Source organism: Bos taurus, chromosome 25, assembly GCF_002263795.3.
Source record: "Bos taurus isolate L1 Dominette 01449 registration number 42190680 breed Hereford chromosome 25, ARS-UCD2.0, whole genome shotgun sequence".
NCBI lineage: Eukaryota > Metazoa > Chordata > Mammalia > Artiodactyla > Bovidae > Bos > Bos taurus.
Genome location: NC_037352.1, coordinates 861,578 through 878,766, shown reverse-complemented (window position 1 = coordinate 878,766; position 17,189 = coordinate 861,578). Strand labels below are relative to the sequence as shown.

At 66.0% G+C, this 17,189-nt stretch overlaps 2 protein-coding genes across 2 annotated transcripts; both read left to right on the top strand.

The window, feature by feature from the left end:
• Positions 1 to 385: 385 nt before the first annotated feature.
• Positions 386 to 6,378, top strand: TEKT4 (tektin 4). The gene is made up of 6 exons (NM_001038069.2): positions 386 to 1,019; positions 2,782 to 2,852; positions 3,187 to 3,330; positions 4,296 to 4,518; positions 5,393 to 5,547; positions 6,109 to 6,378. Exons 1-6 carry the CDS (start codon positions 486 to 488, stop codon positions 6,323 to 6,325), a joined length of 1,344 nt encoding a protein of 447 aa, NP_001033158.1. The 5' UTR covers positions 386 to 485; the 3' UTR covers positions 6,326 to 6,378.
• A 3,414-nt stretch (positions 6,379 to 9,792) lies between these two features.
• Positions 9,793 to 12,330, top strand: C1QTNF8 (C1q and TNF related 8). Its single transcript, XM_015460308.3, has 2 exons — positions 9,793 to 10,695; positions 11,300 to 12,330. Exons 1-2 carry the CDS (start codon positions 10,491 to 10,493, stop codon positions 11,848 to 11,850), a joined length of 756 nt encoding a protein of 251 aa, XP_015315794.1. The 5' UTR covers positions 9,793 to 10,490; the 3' UTR covers positions 11,851 to 12,330.
• Positions 12,331 to 17,189: the final 4,859 nt, after the last annotated feature.

The following is a 17,189-nucleotide window of genomic DNA, read 5'->3' as shown; positions in this document are numbered from 1 at the left end:
AGACAACAAGCGGCCCAGGGACCAGGAGACACAGGCCAGGCCCTGGGTGGTCTTGGGGACACTGTCCCCATGACAGGACCTGCCTCCTTCCTATGGGGCAGATCTGCGGATCTGATTCAAGGCCCCCACTGGAGGCTGAGTCAACCCCCATCAGGGACACGTGGATGCCCAGGAGAGCACTGCCCGGGAACAAGTCTGACATAGGAGACAAAGGCCTGGCCTTCGTGCAGCTCCTCTGGCAGGTACCAGGCGTGGCCAGGACAGGTGGGGCTGGGGCCTGCCTGGCCCTTTAAGAGGGCCACCAGGTGGTGGGAGGGGGGGAGAATTCCAGTTGCCTAGCAACAAGAGGGCTTGGTGTGTACTGGTCTCCGGGAGACCAGAAGCCACATCCTGCTTGGGGACCCAGTGGCTGGAGCTGCCCTGCTGAGCGAGCTGAACGGCCCCCCTCCCTCTCTCCCCACTCCCGCCAGTGCCTGGGCGGCGCCATGGCACAGACGGACATACTCCTGACCAAGGAGCCCGCCCCACAGACGGTGCCAGCATGCCAGCTGCCCCGCAAGCTGTACGATGTGGCCCGAAACACGGGCGCCCACACGTCCTCGGGCCTGGCCACCTCTGGCTTCCGCACGGCCAAGTACCTGCTGGACGAGTGGTTCCAGAACTGCTATGCCCGCTACCACCAGGCCTTCGCCGACCGTGACCAGTCGGAGAGGCAGCGCCATGAGAGCCAGCAGCTGGCGGCGGAGACCGAGGCGCTGGCACAGCGCACGCAGCAGGACTCCACGAGGAAGGTGGGCGAACGCCTGCAGGACATGCACGGCTGGAAGTCTGAGCTGCAGCGCCAGGTGGAGGAGCTGGTCTCCGAGACCGAGCTGCTGCTGGCCCAGAAGCAGCGGCTGGAGCGTGCCCTGGATGCCACGGCCGGGCCCTTCTCCATCGTCACAGACAACCTGCAGTGCCGTGAGCGCCGTCAGCACCCCGACCTCGTGCGCGATTGTGTGGAGATCGAGCTGCTGAAGGTTCGGCTGCCCCGTCCCCGGAGCCGCAGACCAGCCTCCCAGCTCTCTCCAGGGAGCATGACCTTCCCCGTGTTCCCCCCTCGACTTGACTGTGCAGAGCCTCGGTGCTCAGGCCCCCCCGGGAGCCTGCACTCTGCACACGTGGGGACACTCGAGCATACACCCAGGCACAGAGGGGTGGGGTGCCAGAACCAACTGGTCCTGGGGCCTCCCCAGCTGGGGGCAGGGGTGGAACTCAGGCTGCCTGGGGGGAGGGGAGAGGGTGCCAGGCCTGGCCTTCCCTCAGCCTGGTCCCCACAGTGGGTGCTGGGCAAGGCTGAGTTCCCTGCAAGGTGGGCCACTCACGCCCTGCTTGGTGAGGGGCACCGTGGCCTGGGTGCCCCCCTGCACGGCGGGCAGGGCTGGAGCCTGGTGCTTGTCCACTTGGCCCAGCCCCGGGTGCAGGGTTCCTGCTGTGCCCGTTCCACCCCGGCTCCCACTTGGGGCGAGGCAGGGCCCAGGCCACGGTGGCATTCATCCTAGAACGTGTGCCGGGATGATGTTGGCCTGAGGCAGGGCAGGACTCGGCCCCCAGGAAACCAGGAAGGGCCTGAGATGGGCCCCAGGGGCGGCTGGCTGGGGTTGTAATGTGTTCAGAGGAAGGGAGACCCTTCTGGTCAGGTCGTGGTGGCGCCGGTACCTACTGGGTGGTCCCTCAGTCACCCCCGGGTCCCGGCACCTGCTGAACTGCCCCTCTGGTCACCCTGGGTCATGCAGATGAAGCCTAACCCTGAGTTCACAGAGGTGGAGCCCTAACACACCCCCACCCTGCCAATTGATGTCCGTATTGGAAATCTAGCCTCAGACCAGCGTGCAGGTGTGGACGGTGAAGGTGGGGTGGAGGCCTCGTGCATCCCACAGAGACCCAGCAGGACCTGTCCTTGGGGCAGCCCCGAAGGACTGGGGGTCACCCGGGCCAGGCCCCTGATGCTGGCGGGGAAGGGCCTCAGCTGCGAGCATGCTGCAGCCACAAGCACTCATGAGACGGGGAGACATGCACACAGTCAGGCACCTGGGGACCCCCTCAAATCTGGGTGCCTCCCCTAAGCCCAGGCCCTTCCCCTGCCCTCCCCCTACAGCCCCACCCTCACACTCATTCACTCAAGAACCTCCCAAGGCTCCAGGAGTGATGGCTCTGTTCTGAGCCGGGCGCCCCGCCCAGCAGTACATGGACAACTGAGTCAGGACAGGAAGGCGGGCCCACGGGTCAGAACTGGACACAAGGGCTTAGAGCCCGGGGGAGGCGAAGATTCGGATCCGGGGAGGGCTTTTCCTCCGCAGGAAATGAACCCGTCAGGGAGGCAGGAGGAAACACAGGGTTCCTGTGTGTCCTGGGCGTGTGAGGGCAGTCCTGGGTGGGGACTCAGTCGATAGGGTCCTCAGAGGCTATTGCCGGGTTCTCTGGGGCCCGTGGGCAGGCGCCAGTGATGGCCCAGAGCCCGGGGGTGCTGCTTGCCCAGCAAGTGGGAACCACCTTTGGCTGATGCTCCCCACAGCCCATAGAAGACCCCCAAAGAACCCACTGCAGTGCCCCAGACAGGGTGCTCCAAGCCCAGAATAAATCCACTATGATAACCAAGCTCGCCCCCATTTCCACCAAAGAGACTGGGGCCACAAGCAGGGCCCAGTCCCACTGGGCGTCACCCCAAGCTCTGCTCCTCCTCAGGGTCTAAGAGCCCGGAGGTCCTCAGACTCTCACCAGGGCGGGGGTCTTCTCCCCCAGGAGGCCGAGCTCATCCGGAACATTCAGGAGCTCCTGAAAAGGACCATCAAGCAGGCCGTGAGCCAGATTCGGTGGGTCTGGGTGGCCTCCAGAGCTGCCCTCGGGGCAACCCTGTCCCCCTACCCCTCAGGCCACTGTAGGCAGGAGGTCGGCTGACCCGGCCCTGAGGCTCCAAGAGGTGACAGACTGTCTCCGGCCACAGCCAGGAGCACAGGGCAGGGAAGGGGCACTGGGCAGGTGGGGGTGGCCAAGGGGCCTGGACATCTAGAGCCAGACCAGCACCCCGGGGCCCACCGTCAGCAGATGAGGCTCCCCTGCCGTCTGGGGGCTGGCTGTGCCCAGCGTCGGGGTGTGCCCAGCTCCCCACCCGCCCTGACGCAGGCCCTGCCCACTGTCCGCCCGCAGGCTGAACTGGGAGCACAAGGAAACCTGCGAGATGGACTGGTCCGACAAGGTGGAGGCCTACAACATCGACGAGGCCTGCTGCCGCTACAACAACCAGAGCACCGACGTGCAGTTCTACCCGCACTCGGCCAAGTTCGAGGAGAGGTGGGGCTCCGAGATCCCACCTGGGTTCCCCGTCCCTCCGCTGGGGGGCCTCTGTGCAGCTCTTCTGCTCCTGGGGTGGGCAGGCGAGCGGCGGGACCCCCAGCCAAGTGCCGGGCACACACGGTTGAACGTCCCGGCTGGGCTTCACAGAGGGAGGCAGGACCCAGCAGTGGGGCGGGGTGTGTGTGTGTGTGAGAGAAAGAGAGGAATGTGTGTGAGAGAAAGTGTATATGTGTGTGTGTGAGAGAGTGTGTGTGTGTGAGAGTATGTGAGAGTATGTGTGTGAAAGAATGTGTATGAGTGAGAGTGAGAAAGTGAGTGTGTGTGTGTAACAGAATGAGAGTGACAGAGAGTGTGTGTGTGAATGTCTATGTGTGTGAAAGAGTGTGTGTGAGAGTGTGTGTGAGAATCTGTGTATGAGATTGAGAGTGTGTGTGTGAGAGTAAGAGTGTGTGTGAGAGTGTGTGTGAGATTGAGTGTGTGTGTGTGTGAGAGGAGGTGTGTGTATGTGTGTGTGTGTGTGTGAGACTGTGTGAGCGTATGTGTGACAGTGTAAGTGTGTGTGTGGGCGCGCGCGTATGTGTGAGAAAGTGAGAATGTGTGTGTGAGTATGCACGTGAGTGTGCGAGATAGTGAGAGTGTGTGTGTGTATGTGTAGGGGGAAGCGGGCTGCAGCTCCGCGTGTGGCCGGCAGGGGGCGCGCGGCCACCACCCGTCTCAGCCACGGCCGTCGGGGCACGAGCGCGGGGACCAGCGGGCGGCGCAGGAGGCGCTGGGAGCGCGCGCAGAGACCCTACGGGTGCCGTAGCGGGCGGGGCACAAGGGCGCGGGGCCGCGGCGTGGCCCTAGGACTGCGGGTGGTCGTCTGTGCCGAAGCGCTGGGGACTCGGGGTGTGGAGGGCGCGGGGAGGCCCCGGTAGGTGCCCCCACCGATCGCGGTGTCGGCCTATTCCCCTCACTCGTAGTGCCTCCACGCCCGAGACTTGGGCCAAGTTCACCCAGGAACACCTGTACCGCGCTGAGCGCGAGCGCCTGGCCTCGGTCAACCTGCGGAATCTCATCGACTGCATCCTGCAGGACACGTCCGAGGACCTGCGGCTGCAGTGCGACGCCGTGAACCTGGCCTTCGGGCGGCGGTGCGAGGAGCTGGAGGACGCGCGCCACAAGCTGGAACACCACCTGCGCAAGGTGGGGCCTCGCGACTGCGCGCAGCCCGCGGCCAGGCCACGCCCATCCTGCAGCCAGGGCACACGCAGGCTATTATATAGCCACGCACAGCCCGCAGCCAGGCCGCGCCCAGGCTATTATATAGCCACGCCCATCTCGCAACCTGGTCACACCCTGGACACGCCCATCGCGCAGCCAGGCCACGCCCAGCTCATGACCTGGCCCCGTCAGGGCAGGCCCTGAGACTGGCTCTCCGCCAGTAACTACAAAGACCAGGCTCAGGATGGGTAGCCCAGACCATCACACTCCCACTGCCCACTATGCCCTGGTCACAGCCTGGCCTGGCCCTTGCCCCACCTCGGCCCTGTCCATCCTGAGGGAACCCTGGTCAGGGCCCCCCACCTCCCCCAGGGCCCTCATTAAGCTGATGAGAAAACCTAGTGACATTTGAGAATGGTGGCATTGCCGCTGGCGTGACTGATACAGGGGAGGGCTGCAGGCCAGAGCAGGGAAGGTGGAAGGAGGTGGCGGGCTCTGCTCTTTAGGGGTGTCCCTGATGCTGGCCCTGGCTCAGCAGGGCCCTGACCCTAGGCTCTCTGGGTGACCTTTGCTGCCTTTGTCTCCACAGCACCTGACCAGGGTCGGGGTCTGGTGACCTCAAGGCTGGGGCTCTTAGGACAGAGTCGCTGTGCGCTGAGCTTTGCTGTCCTTCCCCGGCCCCACCCCAGGCCTCTGGGTGCCCATGGCAGGGCTGAGGTGGCCGTGCACACCCTCCCTTCTTCCGCACTGCCCCCAGAAGCAGGGGCTAGGGCTTGGGGTGCGGGTTGACCCACTGGGCTGTCCTGTGTGGGTAAGACCCAGGGCGGGGGTGACCCACCGGCCGTCCTGTGTGCAGACGCTGCGGGAGATCTCGGACCAGGAGCACAACATCGCGGCCCTGAAGCAGGCCATCAAGGACAAGGAGGCGCCTCTGAAGGTGGCCCAGACCCGCCTGTACCAGCGCTCCCACCGGCCCAACGTGGAGCTGTGCCGAGACGCTGCCCAGTTCAGGTGCTGTGGCCGCTGGGCCGTCACCCTCCACCATACGGGTGCCGTCCACCCGCCCCCAGGCCTCCTCAGCCTCTGGGGCCCCCTTGAACATCCCCTGGCACACAGCCCTGCAGATGTAAAGAGGAAAGACGCTGGCCCCCACCTCACCCCCCACCCCACACACGGGGCTCCCACATTCCCTCTCCTGCCCCAGCAGTACTGGACACTGCATGTCCTTTGGGGGACACTGTGTGGATCTCTGAGTGCCAGGGCCGGCCACACTCCCCACTTCACCCTGGTCTGGAATCTCAGGGTCTGGGAGGCAGAGCTCCCCGAGCCACATGGCTGCCCCGACCACCTGTCCTGGCCCTCCACACCTCTGACATCAGGGTGAATGCGCCTCCCCCTCCCAGCCTGGCTTCTGGGTCTCCCCTGGGGCTTTTGGGGGTCCTTCTATGGCCGAGCATATTGAGCAGTATGCCCTGCCCGGGCTCCCGGCCTTTGAACCTGGGGCTGGCCCCTTGGCGCCCTCGGTAGGCCCGGCGTCCAGGCTGGCCCTGCTCAGCCCGCCTCTGCCCGCAGGCTGGCGAGCGAGGTGGAGGAGCTGAACCTGTCCCTGGCAGCACTGAAGGAGAAGCTTCTGGAAGCGGAGCAGTCCCTGCGCAACCTGGAGGACACGCGCATGAGCCTGGAGAAGGACATCGCGATCAAGACCAACAGCCTCTTCATCGACCGCCACAAATGCATGGCCCACCGCGCCCACTACCCCACTGTGCTGCAGCTGGCTGGCTACCAGTGACCGCCCGGCGCAGGGCCTACCCCTCCTCGAATAAAGAGCACGTTAGCTTTCTACTCAGGGTGCGCACCTGGGCAGGGTCGCTTTGCCTGCGGACCCCATCCCGCTGTGGGAGGCCAGGGGTCTCCTGCCTGGGGCACCCCCAGTCTCCACTTGGGGACAGGGGTCAGTCGAGGTCCCCCTCATTGCCCCCGCTGACCACCTGGGCCACCTGCCAGATGCTTCCAGGGGAGCGTCACCTCCCGTCACCACTGGTCACGGCCTCCGGGCCCCGCAGTGGCAGCTGAGCTCCGTTCTTCTTCACCGTGCCCTGGACGGTCACCCAAGGCCAGCTGGCACTCCCCTCTCATTAGCAGGGGCTTCAGAACATGGTGCTGGCCCAGCTACCCCCAAGGGACTTGGCCCCTGGGCTGCACACTGCAGGCCTGGGGCAGTGACCACCCAGGGAACCGTGGGACCGCTCCCTGCCACCCCTACCTGGCACGGGCTGGGCACCAGAGGGCATACCTGAGCTGGGGGTGGGGGTGTCCACGGCTCTGGACAGAAGTGGGCGCTGTCTCTGGGGCACCTCCTGAGCAGCACCAGGCCTTCTCTCTCCCCCTCTGCTGAGGCTCTCTCCCTGTGCCCCCTGCTGACGAGCTCAAGGGGGCCACTTCCCTCCCCAACAGCAGCTCATCAGCAGGACTCGGGCAGCCTGCATTAAGAGGCCAGGAGATAATAACCCGGCCGCACACTCGCAGCTCTCAGACCCCATTATCAGCCGAGGTCGCGCTGTGCGGAGCCCCCATCAGTGCCCAGGGCCTCCGTGTCCCAGCCCGCACCCCCCACCCCCGACTGGGGCCGCTGACGGGGAGCCAAGTGGAGGTGCTGTGCAAGGCTCATTATCTCCACGGCCCGGGGGGCCGGGCACTCATTGTTCGCAGTTGTCTCATGACCACCCGTGAGGCCGGAAATCTTGTCCTCTTGTAGAGACAAATGACCAGGCCCTGGAGCTGAGGGATGGTCCTGGGCTGCTCAGCAGGTTCCCGAGGCGATGGCTGCGTCTCTCTGGGGAGTCAGCAGCCCTGGGGAGGAGGCAGACAGCTACGCCCACCCTCAGGGATTCAGGACCTGCAGGAGTGGGGAACCGGGAGGCACAGGGGGACACCAGGGCCCTGAGGGTGGCTGAAGCCTGGGGACACTCTGGCCACTGCTGAGTCCATGGTGCCCATTTTAGATGGGGAAACGAGGTCAGACGCAGGGAGCAGTGCAGCCCGGGCGTCTCCCTCTCTCTGGGTGCCCCAGAAGCCCCCGAGACGAAAGTAGAGCGGGCAGAGAGGAGCCCCCAGCCCACCCCTGGGCCCAGCAGCTCTGGCCGGAGCCTGGGTTAGCCCAGCCCTGGCAGAGGGTGGTGGGGTGGCGTCTGCAGAGAGGCCTCCGTCCAGGCCACCCGATCTGGATTCCACCAGAAAGTGTCCTTGCTCCAGACAAGGACAAGGCGTGGGGACGGCTGAGCACTGCTGCAGTGAGAACCTTCACCTCCAGGAGCCGGGGGCGTCCGGGAACCAGCTCCAGCTGGCGGGCTCCCCTGACCACAGCCCTCACCAACTCTGCTCTCCCCAGCCTGGCATGAGAATCCCCCACAGGCAGGGTCCCCTGTCTCCCCCGCTACCCCCAGCCTGCCTCCTCCATGGTCAGCAGCGAGGAGGGCACGGGGTGCCTGTGGGGAGTGCCGGACCCTGGGCTATACCCAGATCTGCAGGGGCGAGCAAGCCAGCCCCAGATGCCCACAGCCTGCCTCCCGGAAGGTGGCCCCAGCTCCCCAGGCCATGTCGGTGCCCCGCCGCCAGGCAGCCTGGCTTGGTGTGGTCGAGGAGGGGGGATGCTTCTCAGGGAGTCACATGGCCTCATGCTCAGAGGCCGAGGCGCCAGGCGCTGCCCGGGGCCCAGTGTCCAGCTGCTCAGGCCCAAGCAAGCATGAGGCCAGGTCCTGGTGTAGTCACAGCCCCCGCCTGCCACTGCCCGGGGCGCCCTGTGAGTCATTCCTGCCGGAGGGGGCTGGCATCACAGGGACATAACCCTCATCCTCTGAAAGGCTTGGCTACTGCCAAGGGCCCCCGACAGGGTATCACAGCCTCTCCACTGGGCGCCACGGCCCTGCTAGGGTGTGGCGGGAGGTGGGGGCAGACACCACAGCCTGGCCAGACGCTGCCCCCCACCCCCCAGCGCCACCCACCAGGCCCAGCCCTCACGGCCCAGCCTGAGATGGGAGGGGGCCACTGTTACCAGGTGGGCTCAGCACCGGTGAGTGGTCTGTCTCCAACTTTGGCCTCCGGCCTCGTTGCCAGTCTCCACTCAGCCACTACTCCAGCCTCCCCGACTCCCCCTAACTCACCGCACCCCAGATGGCAGCCAGCCCCACAATCCTGGCCACCCCAGGCCCCCAAGCCCCACCACGACAGGGCTGGGGGAGGACCTCAGAGCTCCTGAGGCAGAGCTGCGGCAGGTGGCAGGCCGGGTGGCGGGCATCGGGGCCCCATGAGCCTCCTGCCGGGAGCTCGGAAGCTGGCCCGAGGCCTGTTGGTCTTGGATGGCCAAGAGGGAAGCCACGGGTGCCTGGGGAGGGCGTGAAAGGGCTCTTTCACCGGCCGCTGTGCAGAGACGCCGGAGACCGCCAGGCAGGCAGCAACACCCGGTCGTGAAATGGTAACGGGCGGTGGGGGTGGGTGGTGGTCTTTACAGCAACCTTGAGCAGGGCCTGTGGTAGGGGCCCCAGCAGCACAGGCCTGCCTGGGGGGTGGCTGCCCAGGAGACACCCAAGCTGGTCCGTTTCCTCCATGGGAGGGGTCTGGGAGAGTCCTGCAGGGTCCAATGTGGCTCAAGGGGCGGGTGAGGGTCTGTGAGGTTTGAGAAGGAGGTGGTAGAGACAAGGGGTCCCACCTGCCAGGAAAGCTCAGCTTGGGAGTGGGTCTCCCAAGAGGAAGAGGAAGAGAGGAAGAGAGGAAGAGGAAGGCCTGCATCTTGGGCTGCAGTCCTGAGAGCTTCCTGGAAGAGGGGGCCTGGATATTTGTTCAGGATGGCCAGGGTACAGAGAAGAGTGAGGACCCCGATTTCACACACCTGCCCTTGCAGGAGACCAACCCTGCCTGAGCCTCTTGGACGCAGCCCTTGGGAGAACAGGGCAGGCAGAGTCCATTTGCCAGGAAAACAGGCCTGGGCCCATATGGAGCTTACCCAGGGCCCCCAGCAGCTGGAAAGTGTGGCTCCACCTGGCACTGATGGGCCCGGGGTCAGGCAGGGTCTTCCGGGGGAGGGGACATGGAGACCGGAGGCTCAGGACTGGCAGGGATTAAAGACCAGCTTCTGTACAGCTGGGTGGGGGCCGGGACAGCCTCCCTGGTTACCCTGCCTCCTCCTAGGGGGTCAGGATGCACATGTCCCGTCTGCCCAGCAAGGCAGCCTGGCAGAAACTGCCTCATGTCGGGCCCCACCCAACACGGGCCTGGGGCCCGGCTGCCCGGAGTGTGTGTCGGGGGGTGGGGGGCATACCCTTCCCTGAAGTAGCCCCTCCCGGAGGGCTCTGGCCAGTCCCGGTGAGGAGGGGTTGGGGGGCTGTTTCAGAGCCCCACCCCCACTCAGTGCCCCCTGCATCTCCCAGGCGTGGGATCTCCGGCCACGGGGCTTTGGGGACCTGGACTCCCCAACTGCAGGCACTGAGGGTGTCCGCTGCCACCCAGAACTAAGGCCTCGGGGAGGGAGGGGCACGAGCAGGGAGCAGTGCCCAGGAAGAGTCAGCTCCCATGGGCGGCCGCCTTGGTGCTCCGGGCTCGGGGAAGACAGTGCGGGGCCCTCCCAGCAGTGGTGGCCCCCAGGCTGTGTCAGGGAGGAGTCTCAGTCCCGGGCAGGGACCCATCAGCGTGTCAGGGCGGGATGAGAGTCCAGGAGGGGCTGACCAAGCACTCTGTGTGGGAGGAGCCTCTGGCCGAGCCCACTGCAGCCCCCTCGAGGGGTCCCAGCTGTCCCTCCCCATCCAGGAGGCTCCCTGGGCCCCCCATCGTCTCCCCCATACAGGGGAGCTGCCAGGCTGCCGTGGGGGGCGCTGGGGGCTCAGCAGGGCGAGCCCTCCACTCCCCGCCTTCCTCTCCCACCTTTCTCTTCCCTTCCTGCCCGGCCACAGGCCCTGGCCTGGATGGTGGCCCCTGCCCTCCTGCTGCTCCTGGCGCTGCCTGCTGGGGCCTGGCGCGGCCTGGGGCTGCCCCGCCGGCCGTGCGTGCAGTGCTGCCATCCAGCCTGGCCCCCCGCCGCCCCTGGCCCAGGTGCCCACGTGAGTGACGGAGACGCGTGGGCGGGGCTGCCCCGCCTGCGGCCCACCATCGACATCTCGATCCTGAAAGGTGAGTGTCCCCAGAGGGGTGGCCTCCCCCCCCCATAGGGACACCTGTGCTGAGGGGAGGGGACAGGGCCCAGGGCGGGCTCTGGGAAGGCGGGGGGCCCCGAGGAGACAATGGACGGGTGCCTGCTCCCCGCTCCCCACAGCCACCCCCCGGGTGGGCAGAGGGTGTCCCGGGGAAGGGGCTGTGGATAGAGGGCCTGAGGCTGCCCTCAGCCCTGCCCCTAGGGGAGGGGAAGGGGGCTGGGTCCCCTCTGGGGGCAAGAGAGGAAGGGTTCTGGGAGGGCCGCACCCTAGGGGCTGGACTGCCGGCTGCACTGAGCTTGAACCCCAGAGCTCTCCTCCTTCAAAGACCAGTTCAGACCCTTCTTCTGGAGGCTGCCTGACCCCGCTGGCCTCACATGACCGTCAGCACAGACCCCAGAACAGCCAGGCCCTCGGGGTGTGGCTTCTTTCTCTTTGCCTCTTGGAGAGTGGGTTAGCGCCCCTCTGAGAGAGGAGACTGAGGCCCCAAAGGCGAGATCACTTGCAGGGCCGCGTGGCCAGAGAATCTGACCCTGGGAGCCTTGACCAGGGGCTTCTGCTCACGCCCCGCCCCTCCCCGGCAGGTGAAAAGGGCGAGGCGGGGGTCAGAGGTCGCTCTGGCAGGAGCGGGAAAGAGGGCCCGCCCGGCTCCCGGGGCCTCCGGGGGCGCAAGGGCCAGAAGGGGCAGGCGGGGCTGCCGGGCGCGCAGTGCCCGCGCGCCTACGCGGCCTTCTCGGTGGGCCGGCGCGAGGGGCTGCACAGCGCCGACGCCCTCCAGGCGGTGACCTTCGACACGGAGCTGGTCAACCTGGACGGCGCCTTCGACCTGGCCTCCGGCCGCTTCTTCTGCACCGCACCCGGCGTCTACTTCCTGAGCCTCAACGTGCACACCTGGAACTACAAGGAGACCTACCTGCACATCATGCGCAACGCGCGCGCGGCGGCCGTGCTGTACGCGCAGCCCAGCGAGCGCAGCGTGATGCAGGCGCAGAGCCTGCTGCTGCCGCTGGCCGCGGGTGACGCCGTGTGGGTGCGCATGTTCCAGCGCGACCGCGACAACGCCATTTTCGGCGAGAGCGGCGACCTCTACATCACCTTCAGCGGCCACCTGGTCAAGCCGGATGCCGAGCTCTGACGGCCCGGCGCCACGCCAGCTCCCAGGGCCCACACTCCAGAGCCCCCCGCCCAGGATTGGGGCCAGCTGTGATTGAGCGCCGCCCGCATGCACACGTTGAGCTGAGGGCGGCCCGGCAGGAGCAAGACAGACCCACCAGCTCTGCTAGACGCGGACCCCAACCGAGGGGTCCCAGCAAGAGATTCCGGAGCAGACCCGCGTTCCCCGCGCGCGGTGGGCGGGGTTGGGGCGGGGCACCTCCACCCGCTAAGGAGCTTGGCCCCCTGGTTGGGTTCCCTTTCCTCTTATAAAGGCTATGCCAGGCCCCGCGCTGTGAGAGAATTACAAAGCACCTACTGAGTGCTGGGCTGGACGCTGGGGAGGCTCTGGGGGAGGAGTGGAGTATGCTGAATTCCAGGGTGCTCAGGGCAGCAGAGGCCACGGGACCAACGACGTGGAGTAGGTGGGTGGCCGGGCTGGGCCAGGACAGGCCTCTGCCTGGGTGAACACACTGCCAGCCCTGGTGGGTCGATTTTCTGGGGCTTGCGGCATCCCGGGTCTGTCTTGAGTGGGCTGGGAGGAGCATGCACGCCTGAGCCCGGGGAGCCCCAGACCCCTGGGGTATCACCTCCCACTTCTACATGCTGAAGCTGGGCCTGGTGGGGACCTGCAGTGAGCAGGCCGGCCCCATCCCTGCGGGCAGGCGTGTGTGGACTGGCTGAGCTTTCTCCACTGGAGGCCTCTGTCCGCCCAGCAGTAAGAGCCACCAGGCTGCCCGCCCTCTGGTCCGCTCCGAGCCTGTTCCTTTCCTGCCACGTGTCCTCCGGTCATTCTGGGATCTTCTGTCTGGCCTCTGTGGCCCCACTGCCCACCGCCTCCTCTCTGGGCCCTCCCCAGCCTCCCCTCCTGTGGCCGCTCCGCCCAAGTGAGGATGCTGAGCTGGTGAGGCGGCCAGGGCCCTGGCAGGAGCAGCGTCTGGAGTCACCAGAGCCTGGCGTGCTGGCTGAGATCCCGGGCCAGGCGGATGTGGCTGGAGCTGCAGGCTGGCCAGACTGAGCCTGCTGGGGCTGCCAGGTGATGAACACGCTGGAGGCTCCACCCTGGGGCCCTGAGCCCACAGAACGCTGCATGTCGGGTCCTGTCTCCTCATCACAGCCCCCCCCGCCCCGCCCCAGGAGCTCAGTCCATCCTGAGATGGTCCCTGGCAGACCTCCCCAGACCATGGTCATCTGCTGGGGGAGGCTGGGGAGGGGGTGGGGGCCCCTCATCCCCGTGCTGGGGGAGGAGACACAGCTGGGAGCACGGTGCCCCTCCCCTGCCACACGGAACCCCGTGACCCTCAGGAACATCTGCCCTGAGTGAGGCTGGATCCAGGAGCGTCCACACACACCCGTGGGCAACAGGGCCCACCCTCCCAAATTCCCAGACCGGGGTGCCCTGGAGAGGTGGAGATTTTGAGGTCCAGCGAAGGTGTGTAGACCCCCAAGTGTGTGTGATTCTGGGAGCTGGATCCCCCTCAAACAGGGCTGACTCCTCTAGTGTGGCCTGGGATGGGGGGAGGGGAGGGCCCCCACTGGAGAGGGGCTACTGGGACTCCGAGTCTGCAGGGAGAGGGGGCTTTCAGCCAGCAGCCTTCTGCAGGGGCTCAAGGGCTGTGACAGTCCCACCTCTGAGGCTGGCTCTCAGGCCAGCTCTGGACCAGGGTTGGGGGCTCCTGGGGTCCCAGGTATGAGGCCCAGGTATGAGGGACATCCCAGGAGGAAGCTGGGACTCAGAGGCCTGAGTCCCTGAGCTCAGGCCTGGGCGGGGCTGTGGCCCCAAACCCCCAGCACAAGCAGGGTCTGGTCCCCCCAACTCCTCCCCAGGCCGCCGTGTGGTGCATCAAGGATGCTGTTCACCCTCTCGTCTCCTGAGCGAGCAGCGTGGGCACGGATTCCTGAGTCTGGAATGTCCCATCACTTTGTGGACATGACGACTTCCCCTCATCCCACCCGTTCTCAGTTATGGGTTTTAACTAAGCCGGGGCTCGGGGGGAGGCCCAGGTATGAGGGACATGGGTTCACAGCAATGTCTACTCCCAGGAGCCCCAAGGCCCAGCTGGGCCCGGCTGTGGTGCAGGGTAGGGGGCCGCAGGACTCTGGGGGACTGGCCGTAGCCGAGGGGTTGGGAGCTGAGTGGGGCACCCTGGACTGGTGAGCCCGGCCCCAGTGAGACTAGAGGGTGCTTGAAGAGCCCGCGGGGAGCCAGAGGGCAGCCCTGGACACCTCCCCAGCCCTTCCCGACGGCTCAGTACTGCCCACCCCCACCAGTGATGCTGACTTGGGCCAAGGAGCCTCAGGCTGCACTTTGGCCTGAGTCCTTTTATGACTGGAATAACTGGACATGCCCAGGGTGCCTGGCAACCAGCAGGGCATCAGGAGCGCTAAGAGGGGCCGCGGGGGCCAAGGAGGGGCGTCCCACGGCAGAGATAAAGGCACCCGCACAGGAGCATGAGGGGTGGAAGGACCTCCCTCCATCCTCCCAGGTCTGGACTCCCTGCCCCCAACTGGGACCCCGCCCGCAGAGTGCTGCAGGCCAGCCTGGCCACTGGGGGTGGGAGGGCTGCCCGGTCCAGCAGCCTGGGCAAAGCCGGCTCTCTCGGGCTCCCCGTCTGACCTCGAGGTGCACTGGGCCCTGAGGGTGCAGGGATGGGGGGGCATTTCCATGAAATCTGTGGATCCACTGGCCGCTGGGCCTCCCTCTCACCTCACTCCGTTCGTGGGGCCTAGACCAGAGGCACTGGGGCGGCTCCACCGAGCCCCCGGGACAGCCCCCTGCTCCCCTTGCTGGCCCAGAGGGCAGAGCAGGCCAAACAGACGGTGTCTAATCGACTCCAAAGTCAAGGCCACCCCCGCCCTCAGAGAGCAGGGGCCAGGTGGGGTCTCCCCTGAGTGCGAGCGAGAACCCTGTGGAGGCTGCTGGTCAGAGCCTGCGTGCCTGGGACGCGCCAGGGACACTGAGAGTGGTTGCCTCCCCCCACCCCCGGCTTAGTTAAAACCCATGACTGAGAACGGGTGGGACGAGGGGAAGTCATCCTGTCCACAAAGTGATGGGAAGCTCCAGACTCAGGAATCCGTGCCGCGCTGCTCGCTCAGGAGACGAGAGGGTGAACAGCATCCTTGATGCACCACACGGCGGCCTGGGGCGGAGTGGGGGGGACCAGGATGCACCTGCCCCTGGGGAAGAGAGCTGGAAACGACCGGAACACGGGGCAGCCCAGAGGCGGAATCCTATGGAAGCCGTTTCCTGTCTCAGTTTTTATCCGTTTGGTGGAATTCCAACAAAACATCTATTTTTAGAATTTGGGTGAAAGTCATACACCATAAAATGTACCATTTTAAAGTGAACAAAGTGAAAGTCGCTCAGTCGTGTTCAACTCTTTGCAACCCCGTGGGCTGTACAGTCCATGGAATTCTCCAGGCCAGAATACTGGAGTGGGAAGCCTTTCCCTTCTCCAGGGGATCTTCCCAACCCAGGGATTGAACCCAGGTCTCCCGCATTGCAGGTGGATTCTTTACCAGCTGAGCCAGCAGGGGAGCCCCAAAAGGGAACAACTCAATATTATTTAAGGTGTACAAGGGCGTCCATCCAGAGAGTCTCCTTTCCAAGTTGCCTGGTCGTCACCATCATCTGTGTCCCTCCTCTGGGTAGGGCCTCCAGAGGATGCACAGGCAGACAGGTCCACTGTCCAGGGGGCCGAGGAGCCACAGCATGGCTCCTGGGAGCTTTGGCCCCTCTCGTGACACCTGCACCCACTGGACCCCTGCCTGGAGCCAGGGACCCCTCGGCATGGCTCCTGGGTGCTCAGCTGGGAGGGTGGGTCCTGGGTTCCAAATGGGGGGAGGTCAAGGGGCTCTGGAAGCTGACCCTTCCTCTGGCTACCCTCTCAGACCCGATGACCATCAGAACATGGGTCCCCACGGCCAGGTCACCTTCCAGGTGCCACGTGGGTGGGGGGGGGAGGACAGGCCCTCAGCCCCCAGGATGGCTGCTGCCCTGGGTCCACTCTGCAAATGTCCTTTCATTAAACCCTCCTCAAGCTGCCCAAAGGAGGGGCCGCCTGTTTCCTGGGCATGGGGGGACGGGGGACATGTGGGGGCACAGGAGACTCTCGGGGTGCAGAGCAGAAGGGGATCGGGCCAGTCCCCACTGCTCTGCAGTCAGTTTCCTTCGCCCACAGCCAGCCCCTGTGAATGGCCCTGCCCCTCCCCTCCTGTGGTGCCCCCGCCCTGCACCCAGGCCTGGCGCCCCACACCCTGTGGCCATGGCCACGGTCTGCCGTGTGTGCAGAGGTCAGAGAAGAGACAGGCTGAGAAGGGCACTCAAGCCCCCTCCCCAGAGGCAGGAGCCAGGGAGGAGGTTTCCTCCGGTGGAGACACTCCCCCTGCACCAGTCAGGACCCACGCAGGCGCCCAGGTGGAGCCCCCAGACCCCCGTCAGCGCAGATACCACAAATGCACAGCTGTCACCACCACGGCCAGATGTGCAGCCTAGGGAATGGGGAGGGGTGAGCCTGAGAGCCAGGGCGGGGGGCAGCGATGGGGACCCCCTCAGGTTCCTGGACAGTCGCTGGACCTTCAAGGTGGGGACTCCAGCTGGACAGTGGCTCACGGTGGTCGGGCCAGCCTCGAGGAGCCAGGGCAGCATGGAGAGGAGGCGGCAGGCTGGGCTGGAGGAGCGGGCCACAGCCCCAGTGGCCTCCCCAGGGCCCCAGCCCGCCCAGCCCTTGAGGCCCCGGGTTCCACGGTGGCCCCGACAGGTGACCAGCAAAGACCCTGTTCTCAGTCAGTCAGCTGCCTGACACCCCCAAAAGACATCCCAGCTCTCAGCCCCAAGACTCTGTAGGAGGCTCTTCCTGGTGTTTACCTGCGGCCTGCTTGCCTCCTGTCCCGAGACACCCCAGGATGGGCCCCACTGACCCCTCCAGGGATGCCCTCGTTCAGCCCCCAGGGTGGGCCATAGCATGAGCTCTGCCCATGGGGGCTGCACCATGGTCCTCCACCCCCCCACACACCCACCCCCCCCGCCTGGCAAATAGCCAACCCTCAGCCCATCCTGATCCCGGAGGCAGCCTCACCCTGTCCTGTGGGCCGGATTTCCTGAGCAAGGTCACTCTGGGAGCCACTGGAGCCCAATAGCCAATAAAACCCATTGATGCGGAGAGAGAGACAGTAAAGCAGGTCACCCGCTCCGCTGAGGGTGTTTGTTCTGCCCTCCCCACCCTGCTCGGGGCCTGGGGCCCCAAGACCTGCAAGCAGTGTGGTGCTCTGTGCCCCCGCAGCTGTCCCCAGCCTGTGCTGGGCGGGGAGGGCAGTGGCCAG